Source organism: Vipera berus (assembly GCF_964194415.1).
Source record: "Vipera berus genome assembly, chromosome: 12".
NCBI lineage: Eukaryota > Metazoa > Chordata > Lepidosauria > Squamata > Viperidae > Vipera > Vipera berus.
The window spans coordinates 20,300,996-20,325,556 of record NC_138215.1 but is presented as its reverse complement, the minus strand read 5'-3'; the positions used below and the strand labels follow the sequence as shown (position 1 = coordinate 20,325,556).

At 44.6% G+C, this 24,561-nt stretch overlaps 1 protein-coding gene across 1 annotated transcript; it reads right to left on the bottom strand.

Moving 5' to 3' along the window:
* On the bottom strand, positions 1-24,561 carry KLF13 (KLF transcription factor 13). Its single transcript, XM_081337605.1, has 2 exons — positions 23,553-24,561; positions 1-5,799 (listed from the first exon to the last, which is right to left on the bottom strand). Exons 1-2 carry the CDS (start codon positions 24,094-24,096, stop codon positions 5,519-5,521), a joined length of 825 nt encoding a protein of 274 aa, XP_081193731.1. The 5' UTR covers positions 24,097-24,561; the 3' UTR covers positions 1-5,518.

The following is a 24,561-nucleotide window of genomic DNA, read 5'->3' as shown; positions in this document are numbered from 1 at the left end:
AATCATTCATCAGTTTTATTTAAAATGCAAACATCACTAATCATGCATATACGTTGACGCTTGACATTTGTTAGTTTTCTGACTTCTGTTTGTTGTTGCATAGGGACATTGTCACAATATATAAAACTATGAAATACAAAAAAAAAACCTAACAAACATTTTCAAAAAGGTTACAGCAGATCGAATGGGAGTCAGACAGATGGCTGTAAAACTGCAATACTTTGGTGTAGTGACTCATTAAAAGACGAAACCATCTAGAGAAGTGATCCATAAAAGCAGGGAGGTGATGCTGGGGAAAACGGACAAGATCTGTCATGGATTGCCCCAAAGGGAAGATATGTGTGTAAACTTGTGTAATTACCCCGTATTTTTGTTCCTGTACTGACACAGAGTATATATCTATTTATCTATAGCACTCTATACATTAATGCACAAGTAATTCCATGCAGTATATCGGTAACAGTTTCACAAGGAGAAGATTTGGGTGGACCTTGCACCTTAAGTGCATTTTCCATCCAGAAATCCCTCTTACCGCTATAATTTTATAACCAGGCTCCAGGCGAAATCTTTAGCAGGTTTCAGCACATCAAAAAAGACTTCAAGAGGCTGAGGAGAGGTTTCCTTATTCCAGGCTGGGAGATGACATCTTGAACAGAAACAATCCTTCGAGGATTGAAATCGCTTCAGAATATTTTCCAGATTCTCACAATCTAAGCCTGGGCCAGGGTGGAAGTTTCCGAAAGATAAAAGATAAAAGGAAAATAAATACTGAAGGGACATGGCAGATGAGGAGACAAGATGCAATTGTTAACCATGTCAAGATGATGTCCTGCTTGGGGTTCTTAGTTTGGTCAATAAGGGAGGCCAATTCTTGTGGCCAATTCCATTGTCCTAACCACCAGATTGTTACCACTTTTCATGGTTCAAATTCTGGAATTGCACAATTAGGAAAACGAGGCGCAGATGTTTGCTTGCTTAAAGGTAAGCCATTAGAAGAAGCCAGTCACTACAATTATATACAGAATATGCTTTCTTTAAAATGATATGCATAAAATTGATTTGCAGAAGGACACTGTTGCAACTTCCAGATATCCTATTTAACAAGGAGTCAACTCCAACGGCCTACAGCCCCAAAGGCCTTACTGACTGACACCCTGATTTAGAGCTGCTTGATCTGCATAATTTATTCAGATTAAGCACTTCAACTGCTTAAGGTAATAAGGTTTAATGCCCTGATGGAAAGCTGCACCTCTGGAAACAACGGCGAATTATATGCAATAAGGAAAGTTCTCCATTGCAATAAATATGAAGCCTTGTGAACATAACACATGGATAGATAGTGATACGCATCTTTTTATATGACACAGTTGTAAACAGCTCCCAAACAAAAAAAAAGGAAAAAAGGTATGGTGGAAAAATGGGGCCATAACAGCAGTTTAAAGGTCTTCTCTTTAGTATTGTCTAATGAATTCCTAAACTCCACCACACTTCAGCTAGATGAAACTGTGAGACATCTCCCACAGAGAGCAAGTCCATCTGCTGATTTTCCAGGTTGTCATTTGCAGACTGGGAAACAGGAGATGCGATGAGGACCCATGACTGGAAATGGAAATTGAAAGATGAGCATGAAAGCTGATTATGGCTGAGATCAGAGATCAGTTGCTATGGAAGATCTTACAGATCATGGGAGTCCAACCTTGGCCACTTTAAGGCCTGTGGACTTCAACTCCCAGAACACCTGAAGTCCGCAAGTGTTAAAAGTTGCCAAGGTTGGACACCCCTGCTCTAGAGTTCAACCATTAAGAAGGTCTTGCAGGAGAGATCTAAATAGCTTCAGAGTCAACCCCTAAATTGAAGCAAACAAAGACCAGGAAACTCGAAGAGCAGGAGCAAGATTTATCTCTCTCTTGCCTTGCTGGACCAAGCTTTCCCATTAACAATCTCAAGCAGAATTTTCATCAAATTAGGACACAGTTTAGCCTAATCAACATTAATCAAATGGTGGCCAGCAAAGCTAAAACGAGGTTCTGTCGCCAGACAGGAGACAATTATTAGCAAACCCTGAGTGTTTTGATTCCATTTACTGTTCTGTATGAAATGGTGATGAACACAAAAAGGATTTCGAAACGCCTCAGAAGCACATGGTTGATGTTGCCACTGAAGCCTAATGCCAAGCCTGAAATAAATAGATAGGCGATGCTTTTCTTCTCGGTTGTCTAAAGCCATAGCTTTGAACCAAGAAAGTGTAAATATCTCAGAAGGAGACCCTCTACCCATCAATAGGAGGAGAAAAGAGCTCATGGCTGGCTCGGTGGCCAGGACCAAGCTTTGCCCACACAAAGACAGCTGGATTTAGTTAATGAAATGGCAGTAGTACAGCAGAACAAGTATTTTAAATCCTGGGATAGGAACCCTGCTGATCCAAAGGAATACAGTAGTGGATTTAGGTAAGATGACTTCTTTTACTGTATGCAACTCCAGTTATTCAAGCAAGGTTAGCAATATCACCACACTGGTTATCTTCAGACTACATCATGGTTATTAGCTCTTTGGCATAATTCTTGGGTCACGCCATGCCTGTTTCTTGGGCCACAAAAGGAAAAAGAGCGCTTTAAGCAATGGCTAGTCTAGTGTCTCTTGAAGATTAAGGCTATGGTTGCATTTAAGGCCATCTTTCCTTCCCCACCTTCCAGGTGTGTTGGGATGGAAGGAGACCATTTAAGGCATGGTAGAATTTATTTTTGGAATTCTGTGTTCATGAAAAGGAAAAGATGTTCTGATGCTCATGGAGAGCACATCACGTTCTGCAGGTAATTGAATAAAAGGAGATGTTTGGGGTAGATGGGATCATACTGTTCTTTGTAGTCCATCTCTCTGTAAATAGTTCCTGATCATCATCTGTCTGAACCTTTGTTGCTAGCTATATCTTCATGAGGACACCTTGCTATAGACAATAAATATTTCTTGCTAGCTGTTATGAGCATTTTCAAGTCCTGCCTTTGGTAAATATCTCCATCCTTAGCTATCAAAGGAGGTTGGAAATTGAAGTTCTGGTTTTTGGAGAACCTCAAATGAAACTTCTCATGGGATAGAGTCACAGTGCAGTTCTAGTTCTTCCTCTGAGCTTATCATGATGCCAACAAACATGGTCTTGAGAACTTATTAGGATGGGTCAGATCATTGCGCTCCTCATGTTGAAACCACATGGGAAGCAGGGCTAACTTCAAATTGTGTTTTGAAATGAATACTGGAATATATCTAGATGTAGACCTGCTTTTATAGAGCAGGTGGTAGTACAAGGGGAGGAGGGCTTGATAAATAGCACCTACCAGCTATGCTTTAACGGGCAGCATATTATTTTTTTGCAAATCTATATACAGTACAGTTATGTCTATGTGCACACATGTGTTTTAAGTGGCAAAACGGAATTATTGCAGTCGGAAGAAAAGTCTTGGTTAGAACACCTTTGGAATGTAGAGATGATTGCATCAATCATAAACAGTAGTTTGGAGGAATGGAGTAGCTTTACTGTGCTACAGTTGGTTGCATTTATATTAGAAGTATTTTTTTTTAAAAAAATAGAACACAATTATAGGGAAAGCACTCCATGCATTGAAATATAATCTTGGAACAAGCCAAGTTCAACAGCAACAAAGTTTCTAGGGAAAAAAAACATCTCCCAACCTTCTGGCTGGCTTCCCCCAACCCTAACTTGAAAAGCAGAGATGAGTCTTATCGAAAACTTCCACATCTGTCGAGAAAGCAACCTCCAGAGCTGGAATTCTGAGAGTTACATCTAAAGAACATTCACTTCAGAAGGGCTGCATTATCAACCTTGGACCCAATCCATCCATCCATCCATCCATCCATCCATCCATCCATCCATGCCAAGCAAACACAGGGCCGAGTTTTAAAAGAAACCACCTTCCCACTCACGGAAGGGCTTTTTTTAAAAAACATATACATGGATCTCTCTCCTGCTGAGTTAAGCTGTTTTAAGTAGTCACAAATCCTCTGAGGAAGCTAGCTCTTTAGGACTTGGGTCCACGTTGATTGGTTCCACTTGGATGCAGGAGATCCTTCCCCTTGGTGGGACTCCTGGAGGGATGAGTGATCCAAACTGCTAGACAAGAACATGTGGAATCTTTTGGAAAATCCTAGAGTTTGCTGGTTGGAGGAGAAGATTTAGATACGCCCTTCAGGCCCCACGCTACACTAACAACGAGGAAAATTGTGAAGTGCTGTTGAGCTGCTAAAACACCATCTTTTTAACACTTTCTAGATGCAGGTTTTTGCTTCCACTGCCCGCCAAATGACAGCATTTCCTGATCACCATGGCTTGCTTCCATCTGATTATGTACTGACCATTTTATTGTAATGCAGAATTTTGGAGACTCTTCGGCTTTCAAGCCAAAAAGGGCCAGAAACCAGCACAAATACCTTGACGAAGTCTGGATGACTCTGAAACACAGTTCTTTTCTTTAAGAGGAGGATATGGAACTTTGTTCAAATTGATGCCCACTTCATGTCTACTTTTGCGCGAGGCATACAGAGAAGCAGGTAAAAGGGTTCAGCTCAGAACTTCATCTCTGGAAGCTGCCACAAGCTGTAATCCCTACGGAGCACCATTCTGCCCTTTGGTACATAAATATAATGTTCCCCAGTGTAAATATATTTTCCTAGATTTAGAATAAAAACATGATTAAGGCACCTACTTCAGGTTTTTTTTAAAAAAAACTTTCACTTGCCCCCTGCGATTCTTTTATGAGTATAAACTTTTTATACAGGTTTTTTTTCCTTCTTTTTGCAACAGAAAACTGGCGGTGGTAGAATCATCTCAGTGTGAAGTCACCCGAAGAAAGAGGGAAAAAATGAGGACTAGTTGATTGAAATTATGGAGGAAATGGTCCAGTCTCTCCAAGTATTTACCCTAACTGTGAAATGAAATGGTTTGAGTGCAAAGATTAGCCTTGCTGTGTGCAAGGAAGGGCCGAGCCCACGGTTTTGAGTGCAAAATGTGTTTATCAAACAAGGCTGCTGCTGGATGTGTCTTCATGGTACATAAATAGATCCCTGAGTAAGAGGAGAGTTTTGTGGAGGAAAATTAGAATCAACCTGGGTGTAGAGACATTCCTAGTTTTGCATTTTGGTTTCCCTACAAAATTTCCTTTGACACCTGAGCAAAAGAACTACACAAAGGCGCATCTTCTTAAGGCTTAAAAACACAGAAAGAGAGAGAGAGAGAGAAAAAAAATAAAAATGTCCAGAATAGGTTCCTGGAAGGACCATGGAGGAAAACATGTAAAAGGCGAGTCCGACTGCGCCAGATTTCCCCCCTCTGCAGCAATGCTGCAGGAGAAGAACCCAACTCTCTCTCATTCCGTTGAAAGCAAGGCCAAAGTCGTCTTCCTTCGCTGAAAGGCAGGATGCCAAGCCAAGCGTTTCGAGGCAAAGGAAAAGTCCGAAGACTTGGATGGAAAGGCGGAGAGGAAAGTGCAGGTCTGGCCCAGGGAGATTTCTAGGGGGAGCTGCTGGGGCTGGACCCATCGGACCGGCTATAGTCACTCAGGGACCCAGTCCTGGAGCTGCAGCCGCTCCTTCTCTTCAGCATGTTAGGGTGGAAGTTGGCATGGCGGCGGGCGTGCTTGGTGAGGTGGTCGCTCCGCATGAAGCGCTTCTCGCAGAGGGGGCAGGAGAACTTCTTCTCGCCCGTGTGAGTGCGGAAGTGCCGGGCCAGCTCATCGGAGCGGGCAAACTTCTTGTTGCAGTCTTCCCAGCGGCATTCGAACGGCCTCTCGCCTGCGGGACACAGAGAAAAGAGAAACGGTTTTGAGGTCACCTCGTTGCTTCCACCCAGTCTTTTATTATGCTCACCCCCAGAATTCAAACCTTAAAATAAAGTGAAGCAGAACAGAACAGTTTGGCCTAATTACAGTTGGGGTTGTGATCATGGAGAGATGGCCAAAGTCTGCCTGATTTTACAGAAATTGTCCCCAAAGGTGCTTTTTTAAAAAAAATGGCAACTGGACTTCTTTTTCCCCCCCTTCAGAAACATTTCACTTCTCATCCAAGAAGTTTTTGGGAGCCTTAAAAGAGAGTTGGGGGACTCAGATACCCACCCCCCAATTAGTCTCCATTCAGCAACCTGCCTCCAGAAGCTGTGAATGCTCCAACAATGGAAGTTTTCAAGAAGAGACTGGACAGCCACTTGTCTGAAATGGTACAAGGTTTCCTGCCTGAGCAGGGGGCTGGACTAGATGACCTCCAAGGTCCCTTCCAACTTTTATTATTATTATTATTATTATTATTATTATTATTATTATTATTATTATTATTATTATTATTATTATTATTATTATTATTATTATTAATCTTGAAAGTCTACCTTTCAGCTCAATCTTTTCAAACCTCCCTTAGCCAGTCCTCAACTTACAATCATTCGTTTAACAACCGTTGGAAGCCACAATGGCACCGAAAAAGTGGCTTATGCCTGGTCCTTGCACCGTCACACAGCATCCCCATGGTCACTTGATCAATATTCCGATGCTTTGTGACTGATGTGTATTTATGGAGGTTGCAGCATTTAGGCGTGATGGGACTGCCATTTGTGACCCTCCCAGCTGGCTCCAAACAAGCGAAGTCAATGAAGGAAGCTGGATTCACTTAGTGACCATATGAGTCACTCAACAACCAGAGTGATTGCCTTCAGCGCCTGAGCCAAATGATCATAAAAGCGGGCACAACCCACTTAAAACCACCTTGCACAGCAACAGAAATTCTGCTCTGGATGATCCTGTTAGCTTATCCAATGGAACATAAAGCTACTCTTTCATTTCCTACCATGCTATAAAATGCTTCTATTGCTTTTCCTAATCTTGGTGAGTGAGCTTATCTTCCTGGGCAGCCCGAATGCCTGTTTCTAGGGAGTGTGGCTTAAAATTATTATTTTTATCTTCCTGTGGAGGAAGGAACAATAAATAAACTGTAAAGTTGCTTGAGGTTTGGTGGGCGAACGAGGAAGGGGCCGTGATGAAATTGTCAATCTCTTTTGTCCCTTGATTTATATCTGACGTGCTCCTTTTAATATAGCGAGCCCATAAATTCAGAGAACAAACAATGGGGGGAGGGGGATGTCACCACACCTTCATAAATGCAGAAGAAAGGATTATTAGTCAAGTTACCGGCAGTTTCTACAGCAAGGAAGATGAGCAAACAGATGTAAATTGCAGAAGGCTGACAAAACAGTTTGGCTGTTCCAGCTTAGCTAAAGGACCATTTTTTTTCCCCAGTTCCCACCTATTAAGGAACGAAATTGCATTTCATTTGGGTGCTCAGATCAGCTATGTCTTCCCAAAGGGCAAAAATAATTGCTACCACCTTGAAGATCAAACGACCCTCCCCTGTTCCTTGTGGGACAAGACCCTATTGCTCTATTTTCCTGTAATGTCGGAGCTGGGTCTATTAGATCACACACTCTTAGCCCAGCGTATCTCAAGCTTTGGCACATCAGCCCTGCCCTGACTTGGTCCTTTAGGCAAGAAAGATCCTCAACTCCATTGGTAGTGAAAGGTATATTTTACTAAAAGCCAAGTGGATTACAGTATAGCAATGGTGGAACTGAAGTTCGCATGCCAAACTTTCCTGGTTAATTTTCCCTATTGAGTTCCTCCCCCTTGCTATCCTTCGTTAGATGAAGATAACCAATGATATGGTTATTAAATGACTTAATCAATAAAGACTTATTCTACTCTACTCTACTCTACTCTACTCTACTCTACTCTACTCTACTCTACTCTACTCTACTCCACTCCACTCCACTCCACTCCACTCCACTCCACTCCACTCCACTCCTCTCCAAAAGGTTTCAGAGTTTTTTCCCACAATTCCGTTGCCTTCACTTGAGGAGGCAATGGAGAGAATAAAACCTATTTATGTTCTCCCATGACCCCCAGCAGGATGTTTGATGGCCTCCAACTGCCTGCTCTCTTGGGTATAATAGGCAGAAAGCCTACCATGATGGATAGATTTGAACTTTTTCCCTGGTTCAGGCTTCCAAATGCAGCATCTGAAGTAGCTTCTTTCTCTCCCCCCTATCTATAGTTTTGTATCTCTATTTATCCCTATATCCTAAAGCAACTGGGACTTTAGGATTTTGATTCAAATAAATGGAGCTCTTCTGAGGTCGCTTGGTCCCTGTGAGAACAGACTGCAGGGGTCTAATCCTGCAGGGAACAGCTTATGTCCATAATGTCCTACTCCGGTTTTCTACGTAATGTCAATAAAGCAGAAGACTTTTAGCTGAAGGTTGAAATAAGGGGTCTTTGGTGCTCTCTGAGGCTGGTTGCTTTCTTGCAGACATTTCATTATCCAGACAAGATAACATCATCGGTGCTGAGAGGGGAGTTGGGCTTGCTAGTTTGGGTAATGAAATGTCTACAAGAAAACAACCAAGTTCAGAGGGCACCAAGGACCCTTCTCTATAGCATCTCCTGAGCTCTCCTATGGTCCTTTTCTCTGCAACCAGGATGGAGTGGTGGTGAGGATGTGGTTATATCAAGGGCCCTATGACTGGCAGGAGAGAAAGCAACTGAGGAAAAGAAAGCATTAGAACTTGTTGCCTCAGACTTGTTAAGGAACAGGCGGTGTGGCAAAATGTCTTGCGTCAGCCTCAATTCTTCAGAAGCCACCTGTGCAAAACTGCCGCTGGGCCCCCATAAATGTGTGTTGCCATTGGGACATGGGCCATTGCTGTTTAAACATGGGATCATCCTGCTGGTACAACCAACGTAGGAGGAGGAGGAGGAAGAGCAGGAGGAGCAGGAGGAGGGAGGAGGAGGGAGGAGGAGGGAAAAGGAGAAGGAGGGAGAAGGAGAAGGAGAAGGAGAAAAAAAGGAGGAGGAAAAAGGAGAAGGAGAAGAAGAAGAAGAAGAAGAAGAAGAAGAAGAAGAAGAAGAAGAAGAAGAAGAAGAAGAAGAGGAGGAGGAGGAGGAGGAGGAGGAGGAGGAGGAGGAGGAGGAGAAGGAGAAGAAGAAGAGAGTTGTAACTTTGACTCTGTTATAATAAATCCATTTTTTCTGAGGCCATCATCCCTTTGAACCAACGTTAAAGGAACGCCCATACATTGGAGGTGGGAGGGGCATTTCTCCAATGGGCAAAATAGAGCAGCTTGGTGGTCTAGCGTGGGGGGGGGGAGAGGGGATGGTTCCATGAGTGGCAGGTGCACTTGTGCGCACAGCTCCGTTCATGCAAGTGGAGCTTCACATACGAGCACAGCCCCCCCCACTCATGCGAGGGGAGCTTCACGTGCACGCTCGCCCATCGCTTGTGCAGCCCGGTTCCAAACGGGCCTTGGCCCTGGGTCTGGGGACCTCTGAAATAGCGTACGAATTCCATGCATTTGTAAATTAGATTTATTCCAGTGGTAGAACAGAAAAAAAACAGCCAGCATATTCGTTTCTGCAGCAGGAAAAAGGGCTGGGAGGCCCTCCAGCGATAGGCCAGTCATGCATGATTTGGGGGGCAGAACCGCGCCGGCTAAGCAAACCAAGGAGTATTTTTAAACAAAGCGTCCTTAAATAAGGCTTGGCATCTTTGGGCGAATAACTTTCCACTTCCTCTGTTTTTGTACAGGCACTTCAAACTGACCAACAGGCTGAACCTCAAACCAGCCTCTGGGCAAATGAGATATTTGGGGTTCGCATAAAAGGTGCTTTCTCTCCAGGCTTGCATCAAAGGAAAAGAGAGAGAGAAGCAGATCTTAACCATGGCCTCTTTCTTTGAACTGAACGCAGGGCTATTTTAAGCCCAGCCATTTATTTATTCCCCTTAGAAGGTTTTTTAATTTATCTTTGGGGTTTCCCGTTGTAAAAGCCCAAAGAGTTTTCAGCGTATACAAACTCCCGCCTGTGTGTCATCAGGGCCCAGTTTCAGTCTGAACTTCAGAGTCAGCACGGCTATTTTCTCCCCTCTCAGATCTCGGCCACCCTGGAGCTGGATAGTCCTCTCAGAAGAGACGGCTCAGTTTTTCCATGAAAAGTATGAAGGCGAAACCTCAGTCTTCCCTCCCTTCCATGCAAATTTATCACTTTCTCTCGTTGCTTTGGCACCTTCTGCCTCCATGGTCTACCACTGTTCTTGAACGGGTGTCATCCCGACATCACTGAGCTTCTCAAAGAATATTGTTGGTTCCATATTGGGTGACTCCAGAAGTTTAATTTTCCACTGACCGAGGAGCGAGCTCAACTCTGCTGACCTGAGTTAACCAAACGGACTTGCTCCCCTGGATCTTCCAAGGAAAATGGACAGAAATGCTCTCCTTTTCTGCAACTCTACACTTTACAAAGGTTTTTTTTCCCCTCCCCTCCAGTCTGGTCCTTCTTTCAGATTGGGGTGTCCAAACTTGGCAACTTTAAGACTCGTGGACTTCATTTCCCAGAACGGCTGGGTGGGGAATTCTGGGAGTTGAAGTCCGCAGGTCTTAAAGTTCCCGAGGGTGGATATCACTATGTTAGATCTTCAGCTAGCTGGGCCTGAGGTGAACATATGGCTGGAGCAAGCTTTGGACTTCCCAGGACAGCAAATTTCAGAGGCATGGAAGGATGCTCTTTTATTAAAGTTTCACATTATGGCCTGTCCTTCCCTTCCCCTACCTTCCCTTCCCTCCCTCCCTCCCTCTCAGTATAGGCTTCCCTTTAAGGTCTCCTCCAAGGGGCTGTGAAGACCCCTGTCAACAAGAGCCATTAAGGCAGCCTGGCGTCTCTGCAGCTGCAGTTCCCTATTCGAGTTCCAACACATCTCCCAACAGTGGGGTGTGGGGGAAAGGTTGGCACCGCTCACACATTTTACAAGTTTTGTCAGTAGCTCTATGTGACACTTTCCACAAGGCTGCTAATTAGAACCAGAAAGGGTGTTTCTGTGTTTTGCGGCAATCGGTTCGTTGGCTTTAAACAGTAAAAGAGCTAAGGGAAAAGTTGTGGAGACAAACAATAAAACCAAAGCAAACTCTTTCTTCTTTGTTTTTATGCAACCAGGCCAGGAAAGCAGAAAACTCTGCCAGAGAGATGAAACTTGAGCGTGTCTACAAGGAAGCTGCTGGCAAAGGCCCTGGGGAGCACACATTTTCCATTACACTTTGCTGTCCAAATGGACCATTGATCTGGGAATACCCTGCAGGGCTTTCTCCAAGAACTGAGCAGGCACGTGGTCTTTATAAAAATGACCAGGATATGGGAAAAACCGTGGGACATTTTGAGAGCACTCTCATAAGGCTACGAAAAGTCTATACTCAAGGATTAATTGCACAGTTAATCCGGGCCATTTCTGAATGCGGGCCACACCTGTGCCTGACTCATAATAAGTACACGTGGGTGGATTAGAAAGCCTTCTCGGATGAACAGCTGTCAGGGCAGAGGAAGAGGCTGCCAACAAACGGTTGCATGCAAACAAAACCACCCAGCAAACAATTTGGAGACCCTGAGAAAGCAGCCACAGTCGCCCAGGCTGTGCGTGGCATCTGCTCTTGTGGACCAAATGCCTCTGAACGGTTCCACTCCTGGTGCACTTTGCAGGACGTGAGACTTTGTATCCCCTCTTTGGGTTTCTTTCTTCAGCCTTTACAGATAATCTTTGGCTTACAACAGTTCATTTAGCGACCGTTCAAAGTTGCGACGACACTGGAAAAAGTGAGTTACGACCATCTTTCATACTTGACCACCTTCGTAGCATCCCCATGATCATGTGATCAACATCCAGACGCTTGGCAGCCCTATTTAATACAAATGGCACAGGGTCTCCTGCTTGAGCAGAAGATCTTCTGTTAGAAGATCTTCCGGGTCTCTTCCGACTCTGCTATTCTGAACGTCTTCCAGGTTCTTGGCCAACAGAACTTGGAGGATGCCCATCTTGTCTGACCAGATTTGACAGGTATAAACTATTGTCCCAAGCTACGAAAGGCTTTAAAGGTGACAACCAGCATCTTGAATGGTAGAAGCCCCCTGGCAACCAATGTAATTCATACAGTAGAGTTGTTATACACCCCAGAAATTACAGGTTTGCTCCTCATGATTAAAATGGATCAATAATACAGACCCACCTGGCCTTGAAGAAGTCTGAGACTTTGGTTAAGTTCCCCAGGCTGAGCTATCAGCAAACTGAGAAGAAACAAATGACCATCATCTCTGAAAATACTAAAAGGCAAAATTGAGGAAAATACAATAAACTAAGCCAGAGGCTATGTCTTGTTTTGTAAACCCTCTCAAATGACTCAGTCAACCAAGATATACGACTGGGGAAGAGAACTACTAGGCTATTTGGTTTTGAGTGACATTCATTTTAGGTCAGAGGTAGGAGTTAAAACATCAGGAATTGGTTGCACAAAGAATTGTGTCCTCAGTCTTTTCCAATATGAAGAACCTCAAGAGGTGCTGAGCTCAGCTCCCAGAATGCTCAGTGATAGCCTGCTGACTGGGGAGTTCTGGGCATTGAAGTCCTCCATCTTGAGGGACTGACTTAATCCATCTTCTTCGGCATTTAACTTTGCAGCTCCTAGCAGTTTTCCAATGCAAATTCCATGTGCCGATTTAACTTTTTGAAACCATACCTGGTCAGGAAACTAGATATCTCAGAAAACATTTTTCTCTGTATGAATCATGAATCACATTTTTTTAAAAAAATAGGTGAAGCTCCAGTTACATTATTAGGGCTGGCTTTTTTGACCCTACCCTATGGATACCTCCTGATCCTGGTGAAGAACTAGTGCATTTTGCAAAGTAATTAATTTGTATTTGAATCTGTAGGTCTTTGTGAGTCACGGCCTATTCTTAAATTGAGAGTCGATTAATGCCATGCCTTAATTAAAATAAGTGAGGCTGTAGGGTGCTTTTTTCTGATGTTGAAAAATGCAGAAGACAACAGAATTCAGCAGACAAACGATCTCATTTATTCTTTGAAGGAAAAGTCATTGTCCACCATTTATTTTTATTTCCCCAGGGAAAGGAACAAACCAGAAATGCATTGCTTGTAAAGAAGAATCCGCCATGCTGTTAACTAATTGAAAGAGGTATGGACCCTATTATGTCGTGGGCTCTGATGAGCAGAAACGAGAACACGCAGAGGAGTACAGACAAACACATACTTTATTTAAGCAGAACTGTACTGAGAGATTGGAGTCACCCTGCCTCAATATATAGCCAGGCCCTATGGTATTAACCAATCAGATTGAAGCTATACTTGCCACCCAAAGTTGACCAATAGCAAGACTGGAGATGTCCTGTCTGAGTTGCTGGAGAACCAGTACATAACAGACCCAATTATTCAACTAAAGGTCTGGCTGCTTAATTTACCAATTACGTTTTGCAGCCCTTTTAAATGAGACGTGTCTAAAAAATGACCACAACGTTGGTCATCTGAGATTCATAACCGCCTTACCACTGCTTCCTCTTACACTGAAACCCATTTCAAACATAGAGAGTACAACATCTCTTCACTGCTTTTAGTATCTGACATGAAAAGTGGTCCTCACATAGAGACCGGCTTGATTTTCTGACTTAGATTGGTCGAAAATTGGGAAGTTGTTTTCCTTTGTGGTAGAGCACAATACAAAGGTGTGGAATAGCTTTAATGAGAGGTTTCTGAGGGTTGCTTCATTGACAGTAGGCCTCTGAAACAGATTAAGATCAACGGATCTTCTCATTGGTCTTGTTTTCTGGTGACTTCATGGATAGAAGTCTTCGTCACGATAAGGAATCCCATAGTCTTCTTTTGCTGTGTGGTTGTTTGTTTGAGTTTAGCTTTCAGTTCGGAGACTTCCAGATGCTTCCCTAGACAAACACTGATTGCATCCAAGCTTGGTTGACTTCTTCAGGACCAGCCAAAGGTGGTTCATAATTTTGTTGAGTTCCAAAAGGATGGACTGGTCTTTTTTATGTCCTTCTGAGAATTTACTCAGTTATTCTAACTGCTTCATGTGGAAAACACTCAGTCACTTTCACCCACATAGCCTTGCATTTGTACTCCAGAAAGTTGCAAAAGACTTATTTTTGATTATTGTGTGCCTTGTCATCACTCTTTGAATGTTTTGGCTCTCTCTGGCACTTAAGCAGGAAATGTAAGACAACCATCATCCTCCCGCGGTAGGAAGACATGCTTTCTGGTCAAGTCAAGTGTGCAAATTCAGATAAGGCTCAAGAAGGCATCTGAGCAGTTTAGGCTGGTGTTTTTCAACTATGTTCTGAAGAGGGAGATTAAAAGAAAACAAAGTCTTCTTGCTGTCCTGTTGGCTGTGTGCTTTCGGTAGGTTAGGGAGGACCCACAAAACACCTGGAGCTCCAAGATGCACAATCTGTTTCGTCTTGCAGAAATCTCTTTCATTTCAGAGTCGGTTGTGCAAGAGAATTTCCTAATCCCGTGTGCCCCACATTGTTTTCTCCAGAACTATTTGAAATTTTTCTCCCTTTCGCTGTTGAAATATCTTAGAAGACTTCTCCCAAGTTCAGCCAACTGCGAACGTGTCCAATTTCTCCCCTAAGTGCAAGTGAATCTGCTGAACGTGAACTGCTGAAACGACAAGCTTTGCAAAACACAAGCGAGATTTGTCTGGCTGCTCAGCCTGCACTTAAATAACCCTCACTGTCTGGCTGTTGTCTCACCAGCATACAGTAAGATCATGATCTCACTCAGCCACGTGAGCTGCTCTCCAGAGAAAGCCAAAAGAAGCCATCGGTAAACAACCGAAATAGAACTGTCCAGGTAGCCTTCAAGAAGGACCTCTGGAGCTCATGCCTTCAATCTGGCCTCTGGCTTTGCCTTCCCACCTTGGCTCCGTCAGCAGCATTTCAGATCCAAGCAGTTAATCTGGGATTATTTGGAGGGAAGCCGGGGAGGGAAGCGCAGAGGCCCACTTGAAGTTACAAAACAGAAAGAGGAATCACGTGGCCTCCTCAGATGCATTTTTGGGTTCCAGGTTTGGACATGCCCCAGCCGTGCACAGACAGACAGAAGAGGAGTCCAACACATGTGAGCTGAGATGGGTTTTTTTTTAAAAAGCTGCTTTTTTCGAACGGATCTAAACGAACGGTTGCTTTGTGTTCAACTTTTGTCAAGGAAGAGAGTGGTTTTGCTCTGTCCCTCCCCACCCTAAAATGTAGGGCATGCAGGACTCAACAAAGGAGAATCTTTGTAGCTCAGAATTGAAATGAGGGATCCTCGGTGCTCTCTGAGCTTGGTTGTTTTCTTGCAGAGGCTTCATGACCCAAACAAGGTAACCATCATCATTACCCAAACTAGGGAACAATTCTAACCCTAACCCTAACCCTAACCCTGATGATGTTACCTAGTTTGGATCACGAAATGTCTGCAAGGCAAGCTCCAGGATCCCCAAGGACCCCTCATGCAGGACTCATTTCAACCTGCTTTAGATGAGAGAGACCCTGCTCTGGGTCTCCTCATTTGTGTCCCAAAGAGACACGAGGGGATGATTGTGAAGATTAGAACAATCTAGCTTTGGGATTCCCTACTGAGTAATGTGTGATGCTCCACAACGCTGAAATTCTACCACCATTTCTTTCTTTCCAAAAAGGGCACTTGAACTTTCTGACATTGGTTAATTTGGAAGCTATTGCTTCATTTTTTCTTACTTTCTAAAATAACACCATCAGTGACCTGGGGGGAGTGTCCAAGGGATCATCAACCATGTTAGTCTTCTCCTCCCATCTCCAAAACCACCTCTTTCCAAGATCCGAACACCCCAACTTCTGAAGGACCCCAGAGAAGACCTCTCCTCTCATCATGTCCTCTGTTGCTTCAGCTGGGTAACAGAGGAGTTAAAGTCCCACCTATTAGCAGCACACCAGGCTGAAGAAGGTGAGGCCAGAGATTATTTTGGGAAGCATATCTGATCGTGTGGACTCTCCAGAGACTGTGAAGCAGGATTAGAGCAGCAGCAGCAGCTGAAGAAATTTTTTTTTACAGGCTGGCCCAAAAGGGTGCAATTAAATACGTGATTCCCTTCCCTGATTCAAAAGCGATTTGACCCAGCAATAGAGATTTTGAATCAATCGGCTTTCAACTTGGGTGGATCTGATATTGACATGGTGAGGGATAATTTCCTGGTCCGATGGCATTAAAAACTGTCTGCTGATATTCCCGTAATTGCCCTTGGCTGCGATAAACCCATTCAGAAAGCATTCTTCCTTCTCTAATGTAAGATTTGGAGTGAAGTTGCTAAGATCTACAATTATCTTCCAATCCCAAAGAGCTGGGCAAATCTGTTTCAACTAACTTGCTGGGTAAATGCATATTGTTGTTGTTGTTTTAAAAAAGATTCCAAATGAATATGTTGTGCCTTCTCCCTTTTCTCTTCGAAAGAGCAGGAGAAAGCCTCCCGTCTTCAACGTGAGCTTGATATGTTAACAAGGCTAATTAATCCCTTGGCACTCCTTCCCCATTATCTCCAGCAAATGTTGCCAAGGAACTCATAGGGGGGGGGCTGTTGGCCTCCTCATTACAGCAGTTGGAATTGAGGGGGTTGGATAAAGAGAGGGCCGAGGACAGAAAACACTCTTAATGTTTATTCTTTTGTCTACGGCCAATTCGTTACAATGAGAATTATAGCTCAAAGCAATTAAGACCCAGGCCACACCTGTCCTGCAGCCTGGGTGTCCAGATTCCAACAGAAGGGTTGTTTATAAGCGCATATCTTGAAATCTAAAGTGTGAATGTAACCAACAGGTTTTTTTGAGAACAGAGTCGGTCAAGGGGCGCAGAGTAACTGCGAGTGCCAACTTTGAATGTTTCTGGCTGGCAACACCCAAAAGTCCTTGATGGGTTGCACAGTTAGAGGAGACCTCCTGTTTTGACCTGCCTGGCTTGGAGTTGTGGAAACTGAAAGTGTTTGGCATGTTTCTTGGATTAGAGCAGAAGGCAGCCGCTTTGGGAAAGACCAGCTGCCAAAAAAAGACATGAAAATATTTTTTTAAAAAATCAAACAAGAACTTGGAAACGTCAGAAAACATAGCTATTTTTGTGACACGGAAGCCATCTTTTGTTTATTTTTGAATCATGTTGAGGCCTGAAGCAACCACCCAATGCTGTTTCAAGGTGTCAAGGCACGAACAGGTCCAAATAGTTGCTCATTCCTTGAACACCGTTTAGATACTTTAAGCTATGGTCTTCCGCTTTGCGTAGAAGAAATCCCTGGGCTCCACCCCATTCCAGGCATTTGTCCTCTACATCAGGGGTCCCCAACCTTGGCAACTTTAAGACTTGTGGTCTTCAACTCCCATGGCTGGCTGAGGAATTCTGGGAGCTGAAGTCCACAAGTCTTAAAATTATCAAGGTTGGAGACCCCTGCTCTACATAGTAGGAGAGATATGAGGGAAAAGCTATTGTGTTACTTTTGTTAATGTTGATTCTGTTCTCCCTCTTTGAATGTTGCAGTAACCAACCTCTAGTGTGCTTGAAGTGGATAAATGTTTGTCGAACATGGATCGGGGCAGTGAAAATCAAATATTTCTTTTCTCTTCTCCCAGCTGTTCAAGAAAAACATGCTTGCTTGAAGAAGGGTAGCTTTCTGAGCCAAAAAGCTTCTTTTTTCCCTGAGTGTTGGCATTTCTGAATCTAATGAGCTGGCCCTTCCCTCCTCACTATCTCCATTTATAAGCAAAGAAGGTGTGGAGAGCCAATGAAGAAGAAAATGTTAATAATCCACAGTGAAGATCTCCTCCTTTATGTGTCCCTCAGATCCCAGCCCAGAGAAGGCAAGTATTGATTCATTCCAGGGTCCAATCAGGACTCCTTGGTCTCAAAATGTGGGTTCCTTGGTGCTCTCTGAACTTGCTTGTTTCCTTACAGAAGATTTTTTGCTGTATTAGGTAACATCATATAACCTAGATGGGTAACGAAACGTCTGCTAGCCAACCCCCAAGGTCAGAATGCACCAATGACTCCACACAGTGCCACCCTGAGCTACAAATATTCTCCTCAACTGGTATCACATATGAGCTTCAAACGCTTCTGACAGCATGCAAATGGGAAGTACCACTGATGACGTTACCTAGACAGGTAACGAAACGTTTGCAAGCCAACAGTGAAGCTCAGAGCTACTGTGGGAAGCAACACACACTTAATAGCACTGATGATGTTACCTAGTTGAGTCAGAAATGTCTGCAAGAAAACAGCCAAACTCAGAGAGCACCAAGGACCCCACAGACATCTCCTCCTCCTCCTCCTCTTCCTCCTCCTCCTCCTCCTCCTCCTCCTCCTCCCAAACCCATTCCTTCTAGCACTGATGATGTTCCCTACTTGGGTCATGAAACATCTGCAAGAAAACCACCAAGCTCAGAGATGACCAAGGACCCCCACAATGCAACTCTGAGCTCCAGAGATTCTCCTCTGTTGAATTCTCAAAACACCTGTCGCTCACGCCTCAGTTCCAACAGGCTGCAGCCCACTGGAATTGCCTTCCTGAAGGCAGATGGAATTCCTGCTTTTTTCCTCCCTCCCACTTACTGGAGGGGCTCCAACAGCTCAGCGTCTCCAAATCTCATTGAATGGCTTCCAGGAAGCCTTTTGCAGTGTCCCTGCCAACGTAGGTAGAGGAGCAAATGAAATATTATTGCTTGTAGGTGGACCAAAAGACCACTGATAAAATGTCCTTAATTCCTGCCTGCTCTGGTGACTTATATTGTTCCAAGATGGAATTGTATTTCAGTGCTCTTGTGTTTTAAAATGTCCTCCTGCAAAAAAACAACAACCCCATATTTAAAGAGGGAGGAGCAGGCAATTCTTTTCAGGGAGAATTTGGTTGCTCCCTTGGACCAGACTTTATTCTTTCTTTCTTTTGATTATTGCTGTCTACCTCTCAGAGCACACCCAGTGATGAAAATCACCCAGAAAGAAAACATACTGTACCAGACCTATACCAGTATATGTTTTGGTCTGGATCAGCACTGAAAAAGTTGGAAGATCTTAGGTCAGGGATCTTAGATCAGCTTGGCAACTTGAAGACTTCTGGACTTCAACTTGCAGAGTTCCCCAGCATGAATTCTGGGAATTAAAGTCCATAAGCCTTCAGGTTACCAAGCTTGGACACCACTGTGTTAAATATTCCACGAACTTGTCAAGGTCATCTTCTCAACAGAATGGGACAGGATAGGCCCCAAGATCTGCTAAACATAACAACAATTGTACGCCCAGTAAGTCTGCTTTGAACTTGCACACATTGTTGAGAATAAACACAATCAAGGAGGCAAAATATATTAATCAAAAGCCCACTTTGGAGATTTCAGCAGGGACCCCAGATCTACTTTGTGACATATCAGTCTCTCTGCAAAACAAGAACCCTGCTTTTTTTCCCTTGCAAATGAAAGCTGGTCTTGTGCATGCTTTATGATTTCAGTTTTTTTATATTATTATTTTGTTTGCTCTCTGTGCCCCTCGATACTTTCAGCAGGGTTTCAGTTTCATTCTTCCTATGATCTATTTTTTTCTGCTTTTCATATGTGGTTTAGGTTTCTTTGTTCTTGTTGCGACAAAATAATTTTATGAGCACCCAACAGAGAAAAGAAAAGAGGGTGGAGAGGAAGAAGAGCTGTCTAGCAAGTCGAAGGTCTGTCTTCCAGGTCTGTCTGGTCATCATCAATCATAACACGAGACCTCTTTCTAAGCCTGAAGGGATCCTCTCAACTTTCAACTGGCTGTTAAAGTACTGCACACTCTGTGCCTATCCTGTACTGTCACAGCTTTGTTTACATGAGGACAGAAAGACAATGGAATAACAAAGTCGGAAGGCACCTTGAAGGTCTTCTAGTCCAACCCCCTGCTCAAGCAGGAATACCCTATTCCATTTCAGACAAGTGGCTATGTCAGCCTCTTCTTAAAAGCTTCCAGTGTTGGAGCATTCACAACTTCTGGAGGCAAGGCGTTCCACTGGTTAATTGTTCTAGCTGTCAGGAAATTTCTCCTTAGTTCCAGGTTGCTTCTCTCCTTGCTTAGTTTCCAGCTGTTGCTTCCTGTCCCGCCTTCTGGTGCTTTGGAGAATAAGTTGACCCCCTCTTATTTGTGGCAGCCCCTGAGATATTGGAAGACCTCTATCAAGTCATCCCCAGTCCTTCTTTTCATTAAGCCAGACTTACAACCATTCTTCATATGTTTTAGACTCCTAATCATCTTAGTTGCTCTTCTTTGCACTCTTTCTAGAGTCTCAACATCTTTTTTCAATCGTGGTAACCAAAACTGGATGCCGTATTCCAAGTGTGGCCTTACTAAGGCCTTATAAAGTGGTACTAACACTTCATGTGATCCTCTGTTAATGCAGCCCAGGATAGCATCGGCTGCAGCGCACACTGGATCAGATCGGCAGAAATCAATAGGCAGCTCCGGGATTCAGGGAGAACAGCAGGTGCCTATTTCAAGAGCCCTAGAACAGGCCTGGGGTTAAGTCAACATTTGTGCCCTTATTGCATCATTGCTTAAGTGCATTCGGGGAAACCTCCAGCATGCGGCCTCGATTCACGCAAAAGGACCAAAGCTCAGATTGACGTCTGAACGAAGCCTGCAAGCTTTCTCAAAACATGTCATTCTCAAAGAGGATTTCAGTTAGAATCTAGCTGGTCCTAGCCAGGCAGTCCTCTTGCTGGTTTTGTTTCGCACAATGTTGGTTTGTTTGCAATCCCACAGATTCTGTATTTACTACAGCAGAAAGTTGTTTAGAAAACAACACTCTCTACTCATGATAGACAACAATGAAATGCCATAATGCAAGGGAAGGAAAGAAGGAAGGAAAGAAGGAAAAAGAAAGAAAGAAAGAAAGAAAGAAAGAAAGAAAGAAAGAAAGAAAGAGAAAGAAAGAAAAAGAAAGAAGAAAGAAAGAAAGAAAGAAAGAAAGAAGAAAGAAAAAGAAAGAAAGAAAGAAAGAAAGAAAGAAAGAAAGAAAGAAAGAAAGAAAGAAAGAAAGAAAGAAAGAGAAGAAAGAGAAGAAAAGAGGAGGAGGAGGAGGACAGGGAGAATTTATTAGAATTATACATTTAATTTCCCCATTTCTCCTCCTCTGATTGTACCTGTCTCTTTATTTACATGGTAATAGATTTTATGCACTTTCTATATCTTTTTTTTCTCTCTATGCCTCTTGGATTTATGTTGATCCATGTCCAAAACCTATTGTTTGTTAATCATAGTTCCATTTAAAAAAACACAGAGATTTTAAATACCTCTTCCATGCTGATTCTGCTCAACATGTTTATATTTTAACTAAAACTGTTAAATTGCTGAGCGCTCTTCAAACTTGGGGAGCATAAGCAAGTTTCAAATATGTCAACTAAATGAAAAAAAACCCTGCTTAAATAAATAGTTGCATTCCTTTGGAGAAGTCTCCACTCATAGTAAGAGCTCAGTACGGAAGGTGATATGCCACGAATTGTAGAATAGCCGAATATGCCTTAGAGCAGGGAACCTGCAACCTTGACAACTTTAAGACTTGTGGACTTCATCTCCCAGAATTCCTCAGCCAGCTGTCCTTTCCTTTGCCTTTTGCCCTGCGTTTGCTTATTTCTTGCACGTTGACAGCAAAGCCATCCCAACCGTCTCCGGCTGAGCTACAGACCGAAGGAGAGGGTCTTACCTCTTCCAAACGGCAATCACAAAGAGAAGAACGCGGCTAAAAGCCAGCGACCCTAGTTGACTTTCATGTCTCCAACTGGCTTCTGAATGACGTGAACTGGTTGGGTCCAACCCCCCCCTCTCCCCGGGGCACCAGCTGCCAAGCTCTCCTCGTTTTCAAAGACAGGAGTTGCCCCCCCCCCCCGCCGCCCCTTCGACCGCCTCTCTATCCAGCCGGGTTTACGAGCTTCAACCCTCTTTGTCTGAAAGGAAGCAGAGGAGAAGTTCAGGCAGGAGCAGAACAAGGCGTGATTTGAGGACCCTCTGCCAAGTCGGGGCGGCCAGGGGGGGGGTGGGCGAACTTCCCTCCACATGAAAGCTACGGTTAGGGAGGGTGATGAAAAGGCAACGCAAACAAGCACAACAGCCCTTCCTGGAAAGCGGCCCCGTTCAGCCCGGCCAGCGTCATTCGGCAGAGACCGCGTCAGACCCGGGAGTCCTTGCTGGAGAATATATATGCCTGGCCTTTGGTCAGCGTCTTCTTTGCTTTGTTTTAATACACGTATATAGCCTAGAAGTCTCCTCGCAAGGAAACGTCCCCAAATGTAGCCTTGATTTACAGGGGTAGGCTAGATTCTGCAGGATATCATTACAGGATGCAGTAAATCAAGAAGGGACCGGAGAGCAGAAAAGGTCCTGTTTTGAGGCAGTGACCTTCTCTTGCCTAAGAAAGAAAAAGAAAAAGAAAGAAAGAAAGAAAGAAAGAAAGAAAGAAAGAAAGAAAGAAAGAAAGAAAGAAAGAAAGAAAGAAAGAAAGAAAGAAAGAAAGAAAGAAAGAAAGAAGAGAGAGAGAGAGACAGAGGGAGGGAGGGAGGGAGGGAGGCTGAAAGAGGAAGGAAGAAAGAATAAGAATGGGAGAAGGGAGGGAGGAAGGAAGGAAAGAAAAAGGGAAGGAAGGAAGGAAGGAAGGAAGATGCATTTAAGCAGAGCAGAGCAGAGCACGGGGGACAGAAAACACATCTGCCATGGAGCATAATTCTTATCCAAACAGAAATATCTCTGCTAAACCCACAAAACTCCAGATATTCCACAGACCAACTTCTGACTGAACGGTATCCCAAAATAGGTGAAGGAGGCGTTTTTCCCACTCCTGGTTGCCCAACTCCTTGGGTGGCACCCCCTGAACTAGGCAAAGTTGTTCCACCAAATAACCGACCGACGTGAACAAACCAAGGCAGCGCCCACGGGAGGCACAGATTGAGAACCAGCAGCAACTTTTGAGGGGGGAAATACAGGCTGTCGGTGCTTCCTGGCATTCTAACCTCAAAGTAAGGAGAAGAAGTCCCTGTCCTGGTTTAACTATGAACAGGAGCTGCCACGTTTATATTTTCTAGCATTAAAATTGACTTGACAGAGTCAATTACAGGTTCTGGGAATTCTCCTCTCCCACCTCTGTGAGACTGCACAGTATCCAACAGGGAAAAATGAAGAAAAAGTTGAAATTACGTTCATAATGGGTGTAACAGAGAACATCAGGAGTAGGCTAGCAAGAGTTAGGTGGATAGTACCCAATGCAGAGAGCCCCCAAATACCCTGTGCACGTTGTTGTCTCACAAAGACCGGGCACTGGCAACCTCCCAAAGAACTGCTCTGCTGGGTCAGATGGCCAGAAGTCAGAAGAAGGTCTTGAACTGGCCGTCAGGTGAGAACCAGGCCAGAGGAAGGAGAAGAAAGAAAAAGAGAAGGACAAATAACAAATCCCGACCGGCATTGGGGAACGCAGGTTAATGAATGGCAACCCCAGCAGTGGGGTCTACATAAGCCTGAAGTTCTCAAGAGCTCTCCTCAACCTCTGTAGATTTCAGTTTTAGAACTCTGAAGTCTAGAGGCCCATCAGTTCCTCCTCCTCCCCCCCCTCCTCCTCCTCCTCCACCACCACCACCACTGAGCAGAGAGCTCACCTGTGTGGGTCCTCAGGTGAGCTTTCAGATGAGAAGACTTGCCGTACACCTTTTCACATCCCACATAGTGGCATTTGTGTTTTTTCTGAGGTAATTCAGGGTCAAGCTGGCACCGTCCTCTCCTGCTCCTTTGTTTCGGGCTGGGCTCATTGACTGCCGCCAAGTTGGTAGGTGTGGCTGCTCTTTCTCCTCCATACTTGCTGGCTGGCAGGATCTGGTCTTGGCCCAGCACTCCCTGCAGAAGAGGGGCTTTGCCTTCTTCCTCTCGCTCCATCCTCTGAACCTTCTCCAGCTGAAGCGCGGAAGACTTCGGAAGATGTTGGTTTAAGTCAGCCAAGATGCTGGCCACGGCGTACACTGAGGTGCCCCGTCCATTGTCTCTTCCTGCCTCCTTCCCCTCAGGTTTCTCCTTGGGAGTCAAGTCCGTGAGGGCAGGAGCCATCCCAACAGGTGGAGGTCTTGGTCCTTCAGCAGGACCATGGATGATCGCCCGGCTGGACATGGAGACAAGGCACTCGGCGGCAAAGTAGGCAGCTGTGGCCATTTTTCACACCTCTTGGGGTGCACAAATCCACTCGGCTCTGTCCACCAAGAAAAAACACACCTCTAGACGCTCGGCAGGGGCACCTTCCTTGCAGAAGAGAAGAGAGCAGCTTTCACAAGAAGTCACACCCCGTTGCCCTCTTTCTCAAGAGGAAAGGCATCCAGTGAGAACATCAAGAAAGGCAAACCCCCTGCAGAACAGCTGGCCGCTGGAAAGAGGCTGTCTCCATCGCAAGCCCGCTGCACCTCCGGCAGCCCTTCCCCTGCATGCTGGCGGCAGAAGTGAGCCAGCCTGTTAGAGCTCCTTCAAACCCGCCTGGGGGTGTGGCCCTGCCAAACATCTGGCCGTGATGTCACCACGGAGAGGCTGCATCCTGGGCTGATCAGGTTAGCAGCCCACGGAGACTCTGCCTGCCCTGAAGCCAGCTCTGCCAGGGAGGAGATCTGGGAGCAGACAGGCAGAGCA